The sequence below is a fragment of the Jatropha curcas genome, chromosome 10 (assembly GCF_041381405.1).
Source record: "Jatropha curcas cultivar XTBG-Jc1 chromosome 10, XTBG_Jcur_1.0, whole genome shotgun sequence".
Classification (NCBI taxonomy): domain Eukaryota; kingdom Viridiplantae; phylum Streptophyta; class Magnoliopsida; order Malpighiales; family Euphorbiaceae; genus Jatropha; species Jatropha curcas.
This window is the reverse complement of record NC_143160.1, coordinates 5193179-5210954: the sequence shown is the minus strand read 5'-3', so window position 1 is coordinate 5210954 and position 17776 is coordinate 5193179. Positions and strand designations below refer to the sequence as shown.

Here is a 17776-nt window from a genome sequence, read left to right as displayed (position 1 = left end):
TGAAAAAATCAAACTGTGTGAACGCTTAATTATAAAACTTATATCTAGTAGACATAGATAAGATAATCGAATCAAATCAACAAGGCAAATGCTTTTCTGAATGTGAAAATGAAGATGGTGTGAAACCATACTTTTGCATCAAATATTTTTTTGGACCGCTCTAAATTGACCAGTCTCAAAATTTCTCACAAAATAGTGCAAAGTGCTCCACTATTAACTTAAAGAACTATTCAATCACATCATGCACACATTGACATTAATTAGATAACGCCAAAACGACAACAAACCAGAAACAGGTTTCATACTACTCGATTACCAAAGTCAGAATTGACACTATATTTCTTCATGCGCTTGTCCTTTTTTTTTTATATTTTATTTTTTTAATTAATCATTGGATATTCATAGTTTTCCTGACCTCATGCATGCATTTAAGCTTGGGAAATCTAATTGTAATTATTAAGAAGAATAATTCGTTAATTAATTGGAAACCCAATTCCATTTCGTTCACTAATTAGCATGAATCATGTTCAAGCAATATTTAAATATATCAATCATATCATAATTATGCAATTCAATATAGAAGAAATTGCAATATCTATAGCTGTCTGATAGGAAACCATATCCGATATTCCCTCCTCAGTCCTCAAAACGACAATAAACTCGAAGAGGACAAGACATGGTACAAATGATGATGTCAGGACCAAGACGACAAGAGATGAATATAACACTACGACACAAAGAGACAAGAAAAGGACAGTCGGTCGGCTTCTATAAACACCCGTAGGACCCAGTAAAAATATACATCAGTAATGAAATTTTATGAAAAAATATGCAAGGAAATGGCAAATATCATGTTGGTTGAGCTAGTAAGCAGTTCTGACCTTATAAGGATGATAATATTGTACAGTTTGAATGGGAATTACATATTTGATTGAAATCATTCTATTTTTTATCAGAAACAGAAAAGAAAATGAAGAAAACAGAAAGAATAGATGCAGTGAGATTAAGATATTGGGGAATAGAGATCCTGTCCACCGACCACAAAGATCTGAGTGTAAGAATTTCTGATATGAGAATGAGAATATCTGTGCTTTCAGATTTGGTCACGTATATAAAAATATGGTAACTTATCCTGCCGCCGCAGTATCGTTGGAGGTTGTCGCGCATGCGTTTTAAGTCTTAATACATCAATTTATTTACTTTGACTTGTGTTTTAACTCAAATTTCAAAGGATATGAATTGTTTGAATTTTTAATTAATTTTATTAAACATTTGATGTTCTCCTCTTAATCTCGTATATGAACGTTACGAGAATATCTACTTGGCCTATGATTTCCACGTTATATTTCACATGCACAAGGGCGGATCCGACAACTAGCTAGCGTGCTTTCTGTCTAATATAATTTTAAGAAGTAATTAATTGTTAATCAACTAAACAAAATCAGTCTCTTCATGCTAAGCTGGATATGTTCTACCCTATTTTTGACTTGCACTTTACTGTAACTTGCTCTATTAAGAAATATGGAGTTGAGAAGTGACAATCAATGCTCTAAGATTAAGGGGTAACAAAATTAAAATAAAAAAAAAGGAAATAAAATGAAAAACATTTATTTTTTTTCCAATTTTATGCATTGCAAGATGTAAAGAGAATGGCTGTGGTTGGATGAGGATGATGGGATGGGATCAAGAACCATGTAGTGGCATAATTGGGAACTTTTCAAAGGCAATAAAAATGGTAAGCAATACGTATAAACAAAAATTTAGAATAGCTGCTTGCTTGATTGCATCATTGCTATGCATGTGCCCTAAAAGCTTTTGGGGATCATAGGAACTCATAGTGGGGCCCATTGCTAGGCCCAAAAGACCCAGATTGACTGCACATTTTACGAGGTCCAGTAACTTGACCATTATCATCACAAAAAGATAAAGAACCACCATCATATCAGAATCTGATGATCTGCAACCATATATGCTAGCTCTATTTGAAACCGTTTGATTCTGTGCTTAAAGGCCGCATGATGTTTTGAAATTTGAACTCACTTCTTTCCGCTTCTACTCCCATTAATTTTTAGTTTAGTTTATCACCTTTGGATTGGATATAATTTGTTATTCATTCTTCTTTTTTTCTTGTTTTCTGCTTTATGCCATATGATATATAATTTCTTTTTATTTTTTCTTTCTTTCTTTTCTTTTTTTTGACACCAATAAAAAAGAAGCATAGCAGATTTTAGAGTAAAAAACTTGACCTTTGGAATATTGGAAATTGGTTAACTGAACTTTCCTATATATACTTTTTAATATATTTCTGCTGAAAGAAAGGAGTTCCAAAAAAAAAAAAAAGTTCATAATAACAAGAAGTTATATTTATGAATATGGAATATATCTTTACTGTTTATTAATAAATAAAACTTAAAAGATTTTGAATTCTCATTAAAAGATTTTGTATCTGAATCTTATAAATAAATTCTTGAAAATACAATGACAACTGACACATACAGAAGGTAATAAATCGAATAATTCAAGAGATACAAAAACTACCAAAACTGTAAAACGTCTGCAAGAGAAAAAATTTGTTGCGTGAATTAAAACTCTACAAAAAACAATCACTCTGACTGAGTAAAATTCCAGTGCCTTAAATGTAAGGTTTCGTATGAATGAAGTAAAATATCTTCTAGTTCTTTGACATCAACACATTCATTTTGTCATCGTCATGAAAGAAAGATCAACATATATAACACCATTTCTCATAGCTAGTTCCACTACCATATATATTATTATATCATGCAAATATGTGTATATAGGTTTCCTTTGTTATGTTTCTTTAGCTTCAAAAGCAAAGTAAAGTTCCATTCACATTCAACTTTTACTTTGCAAATTCACAAAACTTAACTGTTATGATCCAAGGAGATTTTGGTTCAATTCCAAAATTAAATATAAATTAAACTACCACCAAGCAGTTAGATTAATAAAACTGTACTGTATTTCCAGCAACAAGTAAAGATTAAATAGTTTTTTTATACCAAATGATTAATCAATTGAAATCCCAATCTGGGTACTCGTTTGCTCAAGCAGTCAATAAGTAAATTATGATGTTTCCATGCATGAGGAAGGAGATGTGGGCTTATAAGATTAATTAATGATTGGAGTGATGATTTATTCAGTCTGTTCCTAAAAAGAAAGAAATGATGATTACTTGTTGCTGCTTAGAAACACTATCAATGTCTATAGGCATAGCTAAGGGAGGGAACTGTACTGAGCAGGTGTACCGCGAAACGTGGGCGCAGAATCACTTTATTCACCTGACAGAGTTTTGTGCTTTGGGCCCTATCTATTTGGAGTGTATTACTCACGCTAGCTTCTCCCTATCTCATTCCCCTTTCTTTTCCCCATCTGCGTCATTTTCGTTTGGCTCTTCTGTTTTTGAATCTGAAATTCACGATCGACATGAACAAGAAGCCCTCCTGCTCGAGGGTTTTTCATTTGATTTCGATGAACTTTATGGACGCATTGAAAAATTATTCCGTGTAATAATAATAAGGAAAAAAAAGAAAACAAAAGAGAGATTCCGATTGCCTTCTTAAAGTTATGAAATGATGATCATTTACGTGTTTAAATTCTAGAGGAAACCTTAAAGCTGGCTAATAATGAAATAATGATGCTGTTGTTATTTTTAATGTGTGAATTGATCACCAATGGATAGGTGACAGCTACATATTATATATACCTTGAGTGGAATAACTACATTTCTGATTTTAACTGTGGGGTTAAATATTTTAAATATTCATTAAGTGCTTCGCATCCTTTTTAGATTATTGAGTTACAAATTCATAACACTTCGCATCCTCCACAAAATTATGATAATTTAATAAAGATATATTAATCTATATAACTCCATACATATGCTTTTCAAAATAGTAAAAAAAAATTATCCAAATTTAATTTACCCATATTTATGTAAATTTTGTGTTTTTATTCATTAACAAAAAATCATGCCATTACTGCAGTCATACATTTAATCCGATGATAAATATGTTGAACAAAAATTTAAAATTCAATTATTTTGTCTATGATTTAAAAAAAAATTTAAAATAATCAAATAAATTAAATTCGATTAACAATGGAATTCTATGTAAGCACATGACAAAGAGGGATAAATAGGTTGAGAAATATCAGAAATTTTTAGGTAGACTCTATACCAGGTCGGCTTATAAACTCATTCAATATAATACAGCCATATCAGCATTTTGCTTTTTCAAAAACTTATTAATTTTTAATTTTTTTGCATTTTTTATTTGGTTAGAAATAAGAAAAGTAGTTATATCAGTTTAAGAGTTACTGATGTATACAGAAAAAAAAATGCTGATACAACTATATTTTATTAAATGAATTTATACCTGACGTGGTATACTGAATTTACCTTAAAATTTCTCTCAACTGAGCATAACTATGTCTTTCTTGCTAAGCTGTGCAATCCACTTGGCACCCAAGATTAGAGAACTGTAAACGTGGCACAAGTGGGAAAGAGGAGAGGCACGTGAGAAGTGCATGAACAAGGGAATCGATCCTTTGCTTGAAGAAGGAGGGCGAGTGGGTCCACTCGTTTGGGCCCGCAAGTGGAGTGCTCTTTCGGTATGCCTTCTTTATCGAAAGCCTCGTAAAACACAAATTAAAATTAAAAATAAAAAATTATATTCCCTTCATTCTCTCAGCTTCTGTCACGTCAAACACGGTCCGTTCTTAGAGTGACGACTAAGCCGCGATCTCTGACGTATTCTTCATTGAAAAAGAATCAACGGCTCTAATTCTCCCAACCCAGCTATAATGATTAGCTCTGAACCGTCGATTAGCAACCGGAAGATCTAGTCTAAGCGGAGGTGGTTGTGGGCCCATTGTTATTAGATTGAAGAGACAGAGTAGGGGCCCGCGAAATGTTAAGCCCACCGACTGTTTGTGGACCGTAGCTGCAGAGTAGAGAGCAGTGCCTTTTTCTTCCTTCTTATTCATAGCCCACACCACTCCACTCCATTCCCTAATCTCATTCGCAACTGTCCCTCTCTTTCTTTCTCATCCTCTTCCTCTTTGTCACAATTCACTTATTACTGTCTCTGTCTTTCTCTTTCACTTCCTGCTTGGCCATTATGAAATAATTCTTCTCTTTTCTTTTCTGAATTTGTGTACGCTTGAAGGGAACTACTGGTGGTGGGGAATTGGTGGCTACAGCTAATTAATTAAGTGTTTGTTTCTTTAGTAGTATTGAATTTTTGTCGGGTTTAATGGGTCTTACTTCATTGCAAGTTTGCATGGATTCGGCTGATTGGCTACAGGTAAGCTTTGCATTAATCTCTATCAGTCATTTAAGTGTATTTAGCATCACTCTTTTTCCTAATTACTTGTTTAGCGTGTTTGTAAGTGCTTCAAATGGCATAATGAGACAATTTGATTTGGTTTATTGACTGTTATTCTTTCATTCTTGGTCTGATTCTTTCATTCTTGGTCTGAGTGCAGTTCTAATGGAACGGAAATGTCTCAGTGGTATTACCTTCAGTGTGTTAAAATGAAAGGAAATGTTGAAGAGAGATTAATAAAAACTGAATCATCTAATTTTCACAAATTTGGAAATTATATGATCTACATTTTTTAAAACTTCATCTTCATGGCTTCTGTGTATTTCTGGCATTAATATGTGGACAAAAGAATAATGTAATAATGTGTAGTCTTTTTACATTGTAGTTATTTGATGTTCTGCGCTAGCTAGCTAGGACAAATGTTGTTTCTTTTTCTTAAAATCTATAGCTAGACAATCACATAACATTATTATAGCAATAAAGTAATTGCTGACAAGTAACAGGAAATTCTGACACAAATTCCCATCATAATTTTTCTTGATGTCAGGGCACGATTCACGAGGAAACTGGAATGGATTCTTCGTCACCATCTGGCGATATGCTCACATGCTCGAGGCCTTTAATAGAGAGAAGACTTAGGCCTCCACATGACCAAGCTCTGAAATGTCCAAGGTGTGATTCTACACACACCAAATTTTGTTACTACAACAACTACAGCCTTTCTCAGCCAAGGTACTTCTGCAAAACTTGCAGAAGGTATTGGACCAAAGGTGGCACCTTAAGAAACATCCCTGTAGGTGGTGGCTGTAGGAAAAACAAGAAAGTTAGTAAAAAATCATCAAACAGTAATGACCATCATCACCATCAAACCATTAACCATAACCCATCATCTTCTAATCATAATCCTACCGATCTTCACCTTTCATTTCCTGATCAGGTCCAAATCTCTCATCTTAATAATATACTGACAAACCCTAATTTCATGGATAGTAAGTATAACATTGGTTTGCTTGATCAAAACCCTAACAGGCTGCCTATTGATTTTATGGAGAGCAAGTTAGAAGCTATAGTTGGAAGGAATTACGATTTCATGGGGAATAGTGATTTGGGTTTGGTGAATGGACTTGGAGAAATTAGTCATCATCAAAATTTCCACGGTCTTTGCTCTCCATTTGGGATGTCAGGACTTGATGGGAACAATAATAACCATGGAAATGGAAATTATATGGAGACATGTCAAAGGTTAATGATTCCTTATGATCATCAAGGAAATGAAGATGTGAAGCCTAATGCAAAGCTTTTGTCCCTTGAATGGCAAGACCAGGGTTGCTCAGATAATGGAAAAGAGACATATGGGTATCTAAACAATCTGGGATCATGGACTGGAATGATCAACGCTTATGGATCGTCCACGACGACCAATCCACTGGTGTAGTAATTATCTAATGGTCTGAATAATTAATGAATTATTAATTAATTAATTAGTACGCCTTTGATGGAAAGGTTTTTTTCGTGCTTCTTTCTATTACAAGGTGGTCTTTGTTAGAAAAAGGAAAAGAAACAGAGAGAAGAAATGGTATTGACTTGACAAGCAGCAGGAGCAGGAGCAAGAGGAAGAAGGGAAGGGATGTTGGTTGTGTGAATGAGAAGTTAAAAGGGTCCAAAAATGACTGCCTTAGTATCTTTCTGTTTGTTTTATGTTCTTATCTTGTTTCATCTTTTGCCTAATTTGGTGTCTTTGTTATAAGACATTCAAAGCTCTAGGATTTTGTTGTTATTTCGAGGAAGATCTGGTAGTGCATGTTTTTTTTTTTTTAGCTTATTCCTATATATAATATATATTTCTTATATAGTGCTTAATCAACTTTTTATTTTCATCTCTGTATGTTTTTATCTGAGGTTGGTGAATGAGTGATCGATTTATTATGTTGGATAAGGACTTGTTTTTATTTAACTAAAATTGTTTTTTTTTTTTTTTTAATATAATGTCTGATAAAGTTATAATTTAGAGATATATGCATATAATTCATTCCAACTGTGTCCTCTGAAGCTATTTAATTTCAACTAATTATTAAGATTATACGTATTTTTTGAATTTTTTATTTTTTATTTACTGTCCAAATATTTGAGCTAACTTATCCTATGACTATATATAAATAGAATTAAGAAAGTATTATTTACATTTTACAATACTTACGTATAAAACAAAATTAATTGATTAAAATAAAAATAGTCATAGGATAGAATGCATGGGTGTTGTATTTGTGGGTAGGGGGAGCGCATCGCATCGCATCGCATGGGACATGAAATTGAAGCTTCGTGAGCAAAGGGGAAATTGTCATGGAGTTTCGTGTCATTTGAATGTGGGCCCCACATTAGAATTGTACTTTGGCATCTCTAATGCCGAATCGCACGCTCTCTATTATTTACTCTTCATCTTTCGTTTCTTTCTCAGTTTCTCCTCTCCTTTTTCTTGCTCTGACTCTTGACTGGGACAATTTTAATAGTAATACTCATGGAAAACACTTTGATTAATAACGTTTTCTAGGATTCTTTTTATTTTTACTATTCGATGATTCTAAAATTTTGCTAGTCAAAAATATTTCATGTAGTGCACAGGAAAACAAATGCATGCAAGGCTTCCGTCCCTAATCCAAATTAACTAACTAAAAATAATTCATCATATAATATTTTTTTTTAAATTGATTAATAATATACTCTGGGCTACCTTGCCTTAATATTTTTTTCGATGAATAAAAAAAAAAATATTCAAAGCTGAAACATTCGACAGTAGTAAAAATAGACTGCATCATTAAATATAGCCGACTTCAAAAATTTTTTTTACACAGTAACTTCATTACTCTATTTTTTTCCATTCGAAGTTAGGGTTCAAAATTTGGAGTTGGTACTTCATCTTTTTGAGAGAGAGATAGAGACTTAGTTCGTACTTCATCTTGAAAGGATTGTTCAATTTGTTTGTATTCTTTGTACCGAAAACAAAACAAAATCTTATTTAATTTCCATTTAGTTTGGATTCATTTCTCTGGGCCTTCAGGTCCGGTAAAACTACATGGGCTGTATTCAGGGCCTAAATGGGCTACTAAAGGAACTCATCTTCATGACTCACGGCCCGCTGTGCATTCTAAATCATTTTTATCAAGCACAATTGGTTAGGCCTAGGGTTTATTATTGTAAGTACAGAAGTTTGTGGGGTTTTGCTCTGCAATCACCAGTCAGCAATTTTCCTGTGAGATCTCTTGTTCTCATCTACCATCTGTAAGATTCTTTTTTAGATTCGGTCAATACAATCGTTGTTTTTGGTGCCATTTTGATTTTTGAATTCTTAAAGGACCACTCACTGTGTTTTCTTGTTGATTTACTTGTTTATCTGTTTCTAATTGGATTTCTAGCGTTCCGCAATGAGAAATATAATGCTCTCTCCATTGATATTACTACTCACACAAGCTGTTTGTTTAAATGCCCATTTGGAAATTTTATGATTTTTAGCTTTTCAATATTGGCGATGGTTACCCATTTCATTGAGTTTTAGTTGGTAATAACAGGATGGAACTGTTTTACTGTGTATAGGCAAACATCAGTACGATGGTAGGATTTTTTCTTTTGTTAAATTGCAGTTGGTATTAGATTGAGCGGAACGCGGGTTTAGATTTATGAATGTGTGAGATGAAAATACTTGTTAGACTTATCCTATTTATCCGTGCGAGATATTAGCGACTGAAGGTTCAAAACAGGTTTCGAGAACACACTGTAAAATCATTTCTTTCTTGCCCTTATAAGTTGAAGTATCTAAGACAATTAATCTTCTCAATCACTATCTTTTCTATTTATTCTTGAGAAGCAGTTACGGTAAAGATGCTTGCATTTTCAATAGAAGGCCGTAGAGATGATGGTATAATGGTGCAACCCATTACTATTCTCTTGGTTGGTATCTTATCTCAATTAGATTAGCAGCCAGGCAACAAACCTCCAATTTTATGTTCAACTGTATATGTGATCATAGTTTTGAAGATTTGATAAAATCTTTAACTGTTAGAAGTTTATAAAGATAGGGTGAAAAGTTTGATACAATGGTCGGATAACATGTTTCAAAGATAAGCTCCTTAGTGTGCTGTTTACTTGCACAATTTAGAATAAATATGTATCATATATGGAAGTGATGATCTTCTAGAGACTTGTTATTGGTCAAACTTAAATTTTAACAATATAGTATACCGGTGCAAATCTTAGCCATCTGTTGTATGTGGGATGGTCCTAGTTTGTCTTTGAGGTCCTTTAATTTTGATGAGTCATTCAATTAGTAACTGTAACAGCAGTTGCTTTAGCATTTATGAGTATCTTTACCAAGTATCTCTGTTGAATTTCTCTTCTTCTTTCCAGGCAACAAAGCTCACATCAGGAGAAAAGGATGTCTTCTGTTGGATTTAGGCTTTAGACGGCTTGATTGAAGCTGATAATGTCCTCTCTAACCTTCTTTGTTTGATGAGTTGTTTCACTGGTTCATGAAACCATGAGGTTTATTGCACTTGCCAGGTCCATTCGTGGCCGTTCTACTTTCCAAGAAATAACTGGGCTTTTGCAGGTTCGTTTTTTCCAGCATGATTTTGTTCCTAGAGATCCCAACACCAAGCCCAAAAAGTACAAATATCCAGCATTTTATGATCCATATGGCCCCAGACCTCCACCTTCTGACAAAATCATTCAACTTGCTGAACGTATTGCTGCCTTACCCCTGGAGGAGCAACGTCAAATTGGTCCTACTCTCCAACGCAAGTTAAAGCATCCAAAACTGCAGTCAATTTCAACAGAAGGCATGGACTTGGGTCCTCAAGGAGCCCAAGCTACTGGAGGTACAAAGGTTGAGGAGAAGAAGGAGAAAACAGCCTTTGATGTGAAGTTGGAGAAGTTTGATGCAGCAGCAAAAATCAAGGTGATTAAAGAGGTTAGAACTTTTACTAGTTTGGGGTTAAAGGAGGCCAAGGACCTGGTCGAGAAGGTACCTGTTTTGCTTAAACAAGGAGTCACTAAAGAGGAAGCAAATGAGATCATAGAGAAGATAAAAGCTGCTGGAGGAGTTGCAGTTATGGAGTGATAACTTTAGCTTTGTTGTATTACTGGTTTTTTTTTTTTTTTTTTTTTTTTTTTTTTTTTTTTTTTTTTTTTTTTTTGTTTTAATAGGTCAAGCTAGGGCATGGAAGAATGAAGGAATCTCAACCCATAGCATGACAATATCAGATCTGTTTGTGCAGATAGATTGCAATTGTTAAATAATTAGTTTTAAGCTTATTTCTTCATTCAGAGTGGAAAAATTCTGATTCTCAGAACTGTGAGTTTTTAGCTCTTACATAGTTGCATAATGGGGGAAGCAACTGCAAAGATCAAAGCTTGTATTATTGTCCACTCATGCATTTCCATTACTTCTGAATGATAAAATTTTCCATAAAACTTACTGGTGTACTTTGCCAGTGAAAATCAGAAATGCCATTTAATTGGTAACATTAAGGTTCGTCAGTGAATTGTCTTAATGTTGTACTTTTTGTACTTGTATTTGGCTTTTATATTTTTTTGATTGATGCATAGTGGAGGAGCGTTCACAGGGAGACCGCACTGGAATAATAATCGTGTTTCTATCTTTTAGCGTTTAAATGGTTGTATTGTCTAAGACTTGCTTTGTTAACTTATAAGCTTATTAATCTGATTATGGTGTATCTGCTTCTGAGTAATGAAATTTCCAGTTCACCAAGAAATAAGTAAATTAAATAAAATAAGAAAACCTTATTTATTATCTGGGTAAGATGCTAATATCATCATAATGAAATCAATATTCGTCTTATAAAAAACTATATCAAAGATTTTAAACGCATAGCATTAGCTTGCTGTGTTTAATCATGTACGCTGAAGAGAAGGATCAGAATTAGAGTAAAACAGGCAAATCTTGAATTAATCTTTTTCCCTCCCTCCTCTCTTCATTGCTCTGTTTATCATGTTGAAGTTGTCCCACCACCGGCAGCGGCTACATGTAATGGAGATATCCAGAAGAGACTATTTTATCCATTTTCAATTTTTGTTTGAAGAAAGAAAATTCAGTGGATTAGGAACAAGTCATAGTTTCTGTATTATTTCATTTGAGATGCTATATTCATGTGGCTGATTTTCTGGTGAATATTTGAGATTCCAGGTCTTGTGCTGAATAGTTAAGTGAGTACGAAATGCCGGTTCGTGCAATAGTTATTTTACAGAGCACACATTTTTTCCCCAAATTTATGGCCTGAAATAGTTATTCCATTTTGTGAACCAGACGAAGCTAAAGTTTCACGCTACTGTTGTACTTCCAGCACATAGATCATTCCTTGCAAGAACAATCGTCCTCGTTTGATCATCCAAGCATGATCCTCCTTGCTTCATTTTGCAAATATATTCACCACTCAAGAACAGTTCAAAGATGAAACAAACAATCATATTGATACATTTAGGCTTTCCTTATTTTTAGCCACTTGCATATACCCTCTTAATGCAGTTCCAACATTAACGTTAGGGAGAGAGCAGATTACAAAAGCAACAGCTAATAAAAGGAGATTCTGAAAACAACCTAAAGATCTCTACTCTACTCCAGTAAATAACATAACATAGGATTCAGTAACTAAATATTTCAATTAAGAAGAGGATGAACTAGGCATGGAGCTCACCTTTTTCAAAAGACCTTTGATCTCACTCTCTAATTTGGCTCTCATTTCAGGAGAAAGATTATCTCCTGACTTCTCCAGCATTGATGTCATGATCTCCAGATTCTGCCTAATGAAGTCAATAGGAGGTGCCTCAGCAGGGTTTGGCATTGTCCCATGGGGTTTTGCAGTACTCCAGAATCCAGCCGCCTGAAGAAGACGAAGTTGGTATTTGACCAGGGTTGCACCAAAAGGATGGCTATTCTCTAAACTCCTAACTGCTTCTGCAGCATCAGTACTGGACACAAAAACAACTTGGGCAGTACCGGAATCTTTCAACAACTGTATCTCTGATTCCTTCAAGGGCCCAAACCTGCTAAATGTAGCAACCAGAACTTCTTTTGATGGCAATGAGACTCCTGGAGCAAAGGTCAAGAGCAGAGCAGTCCCTGGAACTTCCCCATTAGTCCCCACTTTATTGAAATGCATGTTTATATTTGGTATGCCCACAGCTGATTTTTTTCTTGGTCGCTGTGATTTACTTTCTCCTTTTCTTCCTCTCTTCTTCTCAGATTGGGCCAAAATGCTGGGTTCAACAGCGTTCCCATTTAAAGCAGCATCACTGGCAGCAACTGTAGTCTGCTCAGAAGTTGATTTTTCCTTTCTCCTCCTCCTCCTTTTTGGCCCTGGCTTACCATCCGCAGTGAGTGGACCATAAAAAGGAGGTTCTTTGTGTAACAGTCCTGGAATTACAGAGTTCCCGTTTGAAGTGACAGTAAATACATCATTCCTGCTTTGTTCAGGAATAGTATTTATTGAAAATGGATGCATCACCTGTAAACCTGCTAACAGTGTGCCGGGTTCTACAGTACTTAAACTTACATCCACTGAACCTGCTTTCTTCTCACTCCCATTTGGCTCAGGTTCTACATGGCCCATCAACTCAGAATTTTCTACCAACAAATTGGTCATGGCACCATTGCAATTCAAGTCTGGTATGCTAGTCATTTGGTTGGTCTGTAGACCTGTAGGAGTTGTTCCTTGCTTCTTTTTCTTCTTTGGTCCAGGTTTTCCACTAGGTGTGGGAGGGCCCATCTCACAGGAATCTTTTCCAAATAAGCCATTAGTAGCAATGTTTATATTGACATCAGACAAACCATGAATAGATTTATTCTTTGATCTAGCTGAGTTTCCATTTTTCTTTTTCTTCTGTATCTTCTGCTCATTCTTGAGATCCAGCAATGTCTGGCTTGTCTCTTCTGTATCTTTTTCCAGCAACGCCTCATTACTGCCCTCAATCACATTTTTGCAATGCATCTCATAAATGGACTCGTCATGATATACTGATATTCTGAACTTTGAAAAGAACCACTCTGTTACATCAAAATTTTTACTTCCGTTCGGATACAGACAATCCACAGCAGTGAAACACAGTTCAGAAAGTAAATCAGCCACAGATGCATTTATCAACTCTGGGTTACTGGATGCATCATTCCCACTTATGAATTTTTTGAACCATTTCTTCTGAAACCTCTTGCCACTAGATTTAGAAACCAAATGGGATCCAATAAATTGGCCAGTAATCTCATGTTCTGCCTCTTGAGACTTGGGGTCTTCTGTTTCACTTGCCATGTCTTTTTGTTCCCAATTGACATATGGATATGACAAGTACTTGCTCTTCTTCCTTTCTCTCAACTCGGTGCACTTATCCATTGTTGTTGGAGATCTCAAGTTACAGCTTTCCTCCTCCTGAGATGGAGAAGCTGATAGGCAGACATCTTGACCTTCAACTTTGACTTCAGAAAACTTCTTCCTCTTTCTCTTCTTGGAATCTGATGCCAGATCATTTGGGACCACATTTCCTTCAGCAAGATTGTCTTTGCAATTCTCCATTTCAGTGTCCACGTTCCTTCCATAAACCATGGCCAGGTCTTCATTCTTCTTTTGCTGCAGAACTTTCTCCTCTGTGCTTCGCGACTCCCCATTGGCAGGTCCTGAATTTCGGCCTTCAACTTGAGCATCAATACTGCTTTTCACCATTAACTTATTGCTGAGACAATCCTGGTCATCAGTGCATTCCAAGAGTTGTTGCATAGGCAATTGACTATGCCCTATGGAATGATAAAATGCTGACACAAAATTCTTTGCAAAAGCTAAGTCAAGCATGCCAATCTTGGAAACAGCCAGTGCAAGACTCTTTATTTGAGCAAGAAAATTCACTGGTTCCAACCGAGTAAATGAAAATTCACGAAATCTGCACCCTGGCAAAGGCAAATCTCCTTGAATTCCAACATTACCAGATGATTGCTTACACTTTTTGAGGAAACAAGAACAAGTCATTTCTGATTTCAGGCACATACCAAACTCATCCACTGCCTTCTCTACTGCTCCCAGGAAGCTTCTGGCCTTGTTCTGCCCGGCCATCTGTTCAAAGTTCTCATGGAAAGGCTGTAACTGAGACGGCAAACACCAAGCAATGTGGCTAATCCCAAAATACCCAACCAGCAGGCAGTTCCTCTGGTCACTCTCCAGAGAACATTTGTTTGCATCTAGCGGATCATAAATCTTTCCTGGCCACCAAGACTGATTTTTAGTTTTAATCCATACAATATCACCCACACAGAACTTCCCAACTGACTTTTCCATCTCCTCCTTATTACCATCCTCTTTAGACTCCTCTTGGTTAATCAACAACCCAGAACAATCCATCCCATTGAGATTGCTAAAATTAACCTTGCTTAGAGAATTAGAAAAATCAACGTAAAGTGATATTTTGCCTCCACAAACCTCTAATTTACGACCAGATGAAACGCCAGTAATTTCCAACAACTCGTCCTTCAACTCCTCATCTTTCGCAGTATTACCAACTTCTTCAATCACAGTACTGCCTGAATCTACTACATTCTCATTTAATTCAGCCACGGGAGAATCCTTTTCATTCTCAACTGCCCTATTATTCACCAAAGAACCCTCCTTTATTCCGATATAATTCACATCAAAAGCATCCATTGTATTTGCACTAGCATCCAAATTCTCTACTTCAATGCCATCAATTCCTTTCATTAATTCCACATTACCGACACCAACAACTCCACTCCCATTTTCTTGTACGGCAATCTCCAAATTTGGTTCTACATCAGTACAATTCTCACTTAAGCCAAATAGCTCACACGACCCAGAAGCTTTTTCTAGATTATTACAATACTCGGGGTTTAAAGCTTCTAGGGTTTTTCCATCTGGCAGTTCAACTTCAAGGGTTGCCGAGGTTTGATCGTTCTCCATTAATCAAAAATGTTGAAAAAGGTCTCTACTTTTTTCTCAGTTAAGCAATCTCAATATCACTTCTACAGCTGATCATAAACCGAAATTTAAGAAGAAAAAAAATCATTAGTAAAGCTAATACAAAATGATTTCCTTCAAAAAGAAAAGCTAAAAACAAAATCAGATTAAAAATAATAAAAAAAAAAAAAAGGAAAAGACGGCATAACCATCAAATGAAGATTGAACAGACAACATATAAAAAAGAAAGATAAAATAACAATACAAATACCTGAAAAGGAAAAGCAAAGGGATTTACATTGTGTCACTGGTCCATGACTCGCTATCTTGCGACTGAATCGAGTTGAAGAAATGGGTTTTGATTATTGTGGTGTGAGAAAGATTAGAACGACAAAGAGAGATTATTTAGGGTGGCAGAAGGAAGGAGAGAAAAGAAAAGAAAAATAAAATAAAATAACTTTGAAAAACTGAGAAAAACTTGGCAAAAGATTCGGTTAGATGTAATAACATTAACATACGGAGAGAAGCTATAATGTAAAAATAAGCTGTCCCGTATTTTGAGGTAGCTCTCTGGATTTTGAACACGAAGGGAAACACAGTATATATACACACTACACTATACACACACTCGAGTGAGAGGTAGCCAGGTGGGTGGTGGCGGTGGAGAAGGTGGACCCCCAGCATTCGCTCTCGAATAAATTTGTTAACGGCACTCGTCAGTGCTCTAAACATGATGGAAAAAGGATTATTGAGAGTACGTTTCCTTTACATAAAATAATTTTCAATTTTTTATTTTTTATTTTCTAAAAAAAACTTTTTTAAGAAAATAAAAATGAGAAAACATAAAATGAAAAATAGCGTTGACTTGATAATAATAAAAAACTATATTTTAATTTAACTTCATAAACATTATTTATAATTTCATAATATAAAATAAATTTAGAAATTTTTTATATAAAAGTTTTTGAATTTTTATTATTAATTATTTATAATAATAATAATATCATTTTCTATCATTTTGTAATTTTTTTTAAAATAAAGAACATAATGTATTTGTAATAATAAAATTATTTATTTATTAAGCATAATGTAATTTTTTATTTTATTTAGATTTTTTTATTTTTTCAAATGAAAATATTTTATAAAAAAAATTATTTATAGATACTAAATTTTAATCATAAAAATGTCATTTTTTTAAAGTGGAATCCATATATTTTGTTATAAAAAAAACATTGGAAAACAAATTAAAGCTCTTTTTTAAATCTTAGTCAAATTTTGAAAAACTATAAAACTAATTGTTTCGAATACAAAACTATGTTGTCAAATTTTTTTGAAAACTGTTCTAGAAAATTACTCCAATTTCTATACTGAATACACCTTAAGATTTCATTCAATTTATTATTTATGCTTTTTTTCATATTCATTCAGTGTTTTACCTTATTTATATTTTTTAAATTAAAATCTTATAATCGACCATCTATCGAAATACTGTAGGATATATAAAATTTTAATAATGCCACGTTGCTCCTCTTATTCCTATATTTATATAAATTGTAAATTATATGTAAAGAACCATCAATTATTAGATGGGTAAAGACTCAGTTGTTGTTAACCATTCTTCTAGTAAATAATTTATACATTATACTCATATTATTCAGGAGAACTAGAACCTCATAATTCAACAAAATTTTTTTTTCTCATTTTTTATATGGCCGTGCAAAAGAGAAATCAATTATATCTATCTATTTTTCTTTTTTTTTTCTTTTCAAGAAATTAATAATATTATATCTATCTTTTTCTCTTTTTTTTTTTTTTTCCTTTCCCCGTACACAATCCTTTTGTGGATCAAGAGAGTATATCATCAAAGGGTAGCAGAAAATCTTGCAATCTGATCTTCAATACTTCAGCGACTCAAAAAGAAAAGAGAAAAAGGAAAAAAGTGCCACAATGAGAGGCAGAATACATATTTTTTACTTACAAAATTAGTTACTTTGCACCAATAACTTTTACTTTTATCCATTAAATACTTCGAATTACAAAATTATATCTATTAAATATATTAATTTATAAAATAAATGCTTAAATTTGAAAAATTTAAAACAATTAATATAAAAATTTGAAAAATTTAAAACAATTAATATAAAAATGTGTATAATATTATTAAAATTCGCGAGTTGAATAGCACAAATTGTGTGAGAGTCAATTAGTGTACAGTGGATCTATTAATGTCTGCCCCACAGCGACAGGGTTGGTTCCGGACAAAGCTGCTTCTGATATTAATACATTCTGGATTAGCTTGGCGAAGCAATTGTCGGCGTTCTAACTGTCAAAAACGTTTAGATCTTTATTTGGGGCATTCCGAGAATCGAACTCGGGACCTCTCGCACCCAAAGCGAGAATCATACCACTAGACCAAATGCCCTGAATGTTTTTCCTTTTTCCTTCTTTGAAATTTGAAAAAGAGGTAAGGAT

The 17776-nt window shown here is 34.2% G+C and overlaps 3 protein-coding genes and 1 non-coding gene across 6 annotated transcripts; 2 read left to right on the top strand and 2 right to left on the bottom strand.

The window, feature by feature from the left end:
• Positions 1-5014: 5014 nt before the first annotated feature.
• On the top strand, positions 5015-7194 carry HCA2 (Dof-type zinc finger DNA-binding family protein). The gene is given in 2 exon segments (NM_001308787.1): positions 5015-5324; positions 5893-7194. Coding segments are annotated over 2 exon segments (939 nt in total). The 5' UTR covers positions 5015-5273; the 3' UTR covers positions 6781-7194.
• A 1292-nt stretch (positions 7195-8486) lies between these two features.
• Positions 8487-10888, top strand: LOC105640378 (Ribosomal protein L12/ ATP-dependent Clp protease adaptor protein ClpS family protein). Of its 2 annotated transcripts, none has more exons than XM_012224671.4 (2): positions 8487-8621; positions 9744-10888. In XM_012224671.4, the coding sequence occupies exon 2, from the start codon at positions 9874-9876 to the stop codon at positions 10453-10455; it is 582 nt and encodes a 193-aa protein (XP_012080061.1). In that variant the 5' UTR covers positions 8487-8621; positions 9744-9873; the 3' UTR covers positions 10456-10888. The 2 variants fall into 2 exon arrangements, with proteins under 2 accessions (XP_012080061.1, XP_012080062.1); XM_012224672.4 differs by having other exon boundaries at positions 8493-8592.
• Positions 10889-11806: 918 nt separating this feature from the next.
• On the bottom strand, positions 11807-15914 carry LOC105640377 (Serine/Threonine-kinase ATM). Of its 2 annotated transcripts, none has more exons than XM_012224668.4 (2): positions 15576-15914; positions 11807-15375 (listed from the first exon to the last, which is right to left on the bottom strand). In XM_012224668.4, the coding sequence occupies exon 2, from the start codon at positions 15305-15307 to the stop codon at positions 12017-12019; it is 3291 nt and encodes a 1096-aa protein (XP_012080058.1). In that variant the 5' UTR covers positions 15308-15375; positions 15576-15914; the 3' UTR covers positions 11807-12016. The 2 variants fall into 2 exon arrangements, with proteins under 2 accessions (XP_012080058.1, XP_012080060.1); XM_012224670.4 differs by having other exon boundaries at positions 15603-15914.
• Positions 15915-17654: 1740 nt separating this feature from the next.
• On the bottom strand, positions 17655-17726 carry TRNAP-UGG (transfer RNA proline (anticodon UGG)). Its single transcript has one exon. It is a non-coding gene; the product is annotated as a tRNA-Pro (tRNA).
• Between the last annotated feature and the right edge of the window lie 50 nt (positions 17727-17776).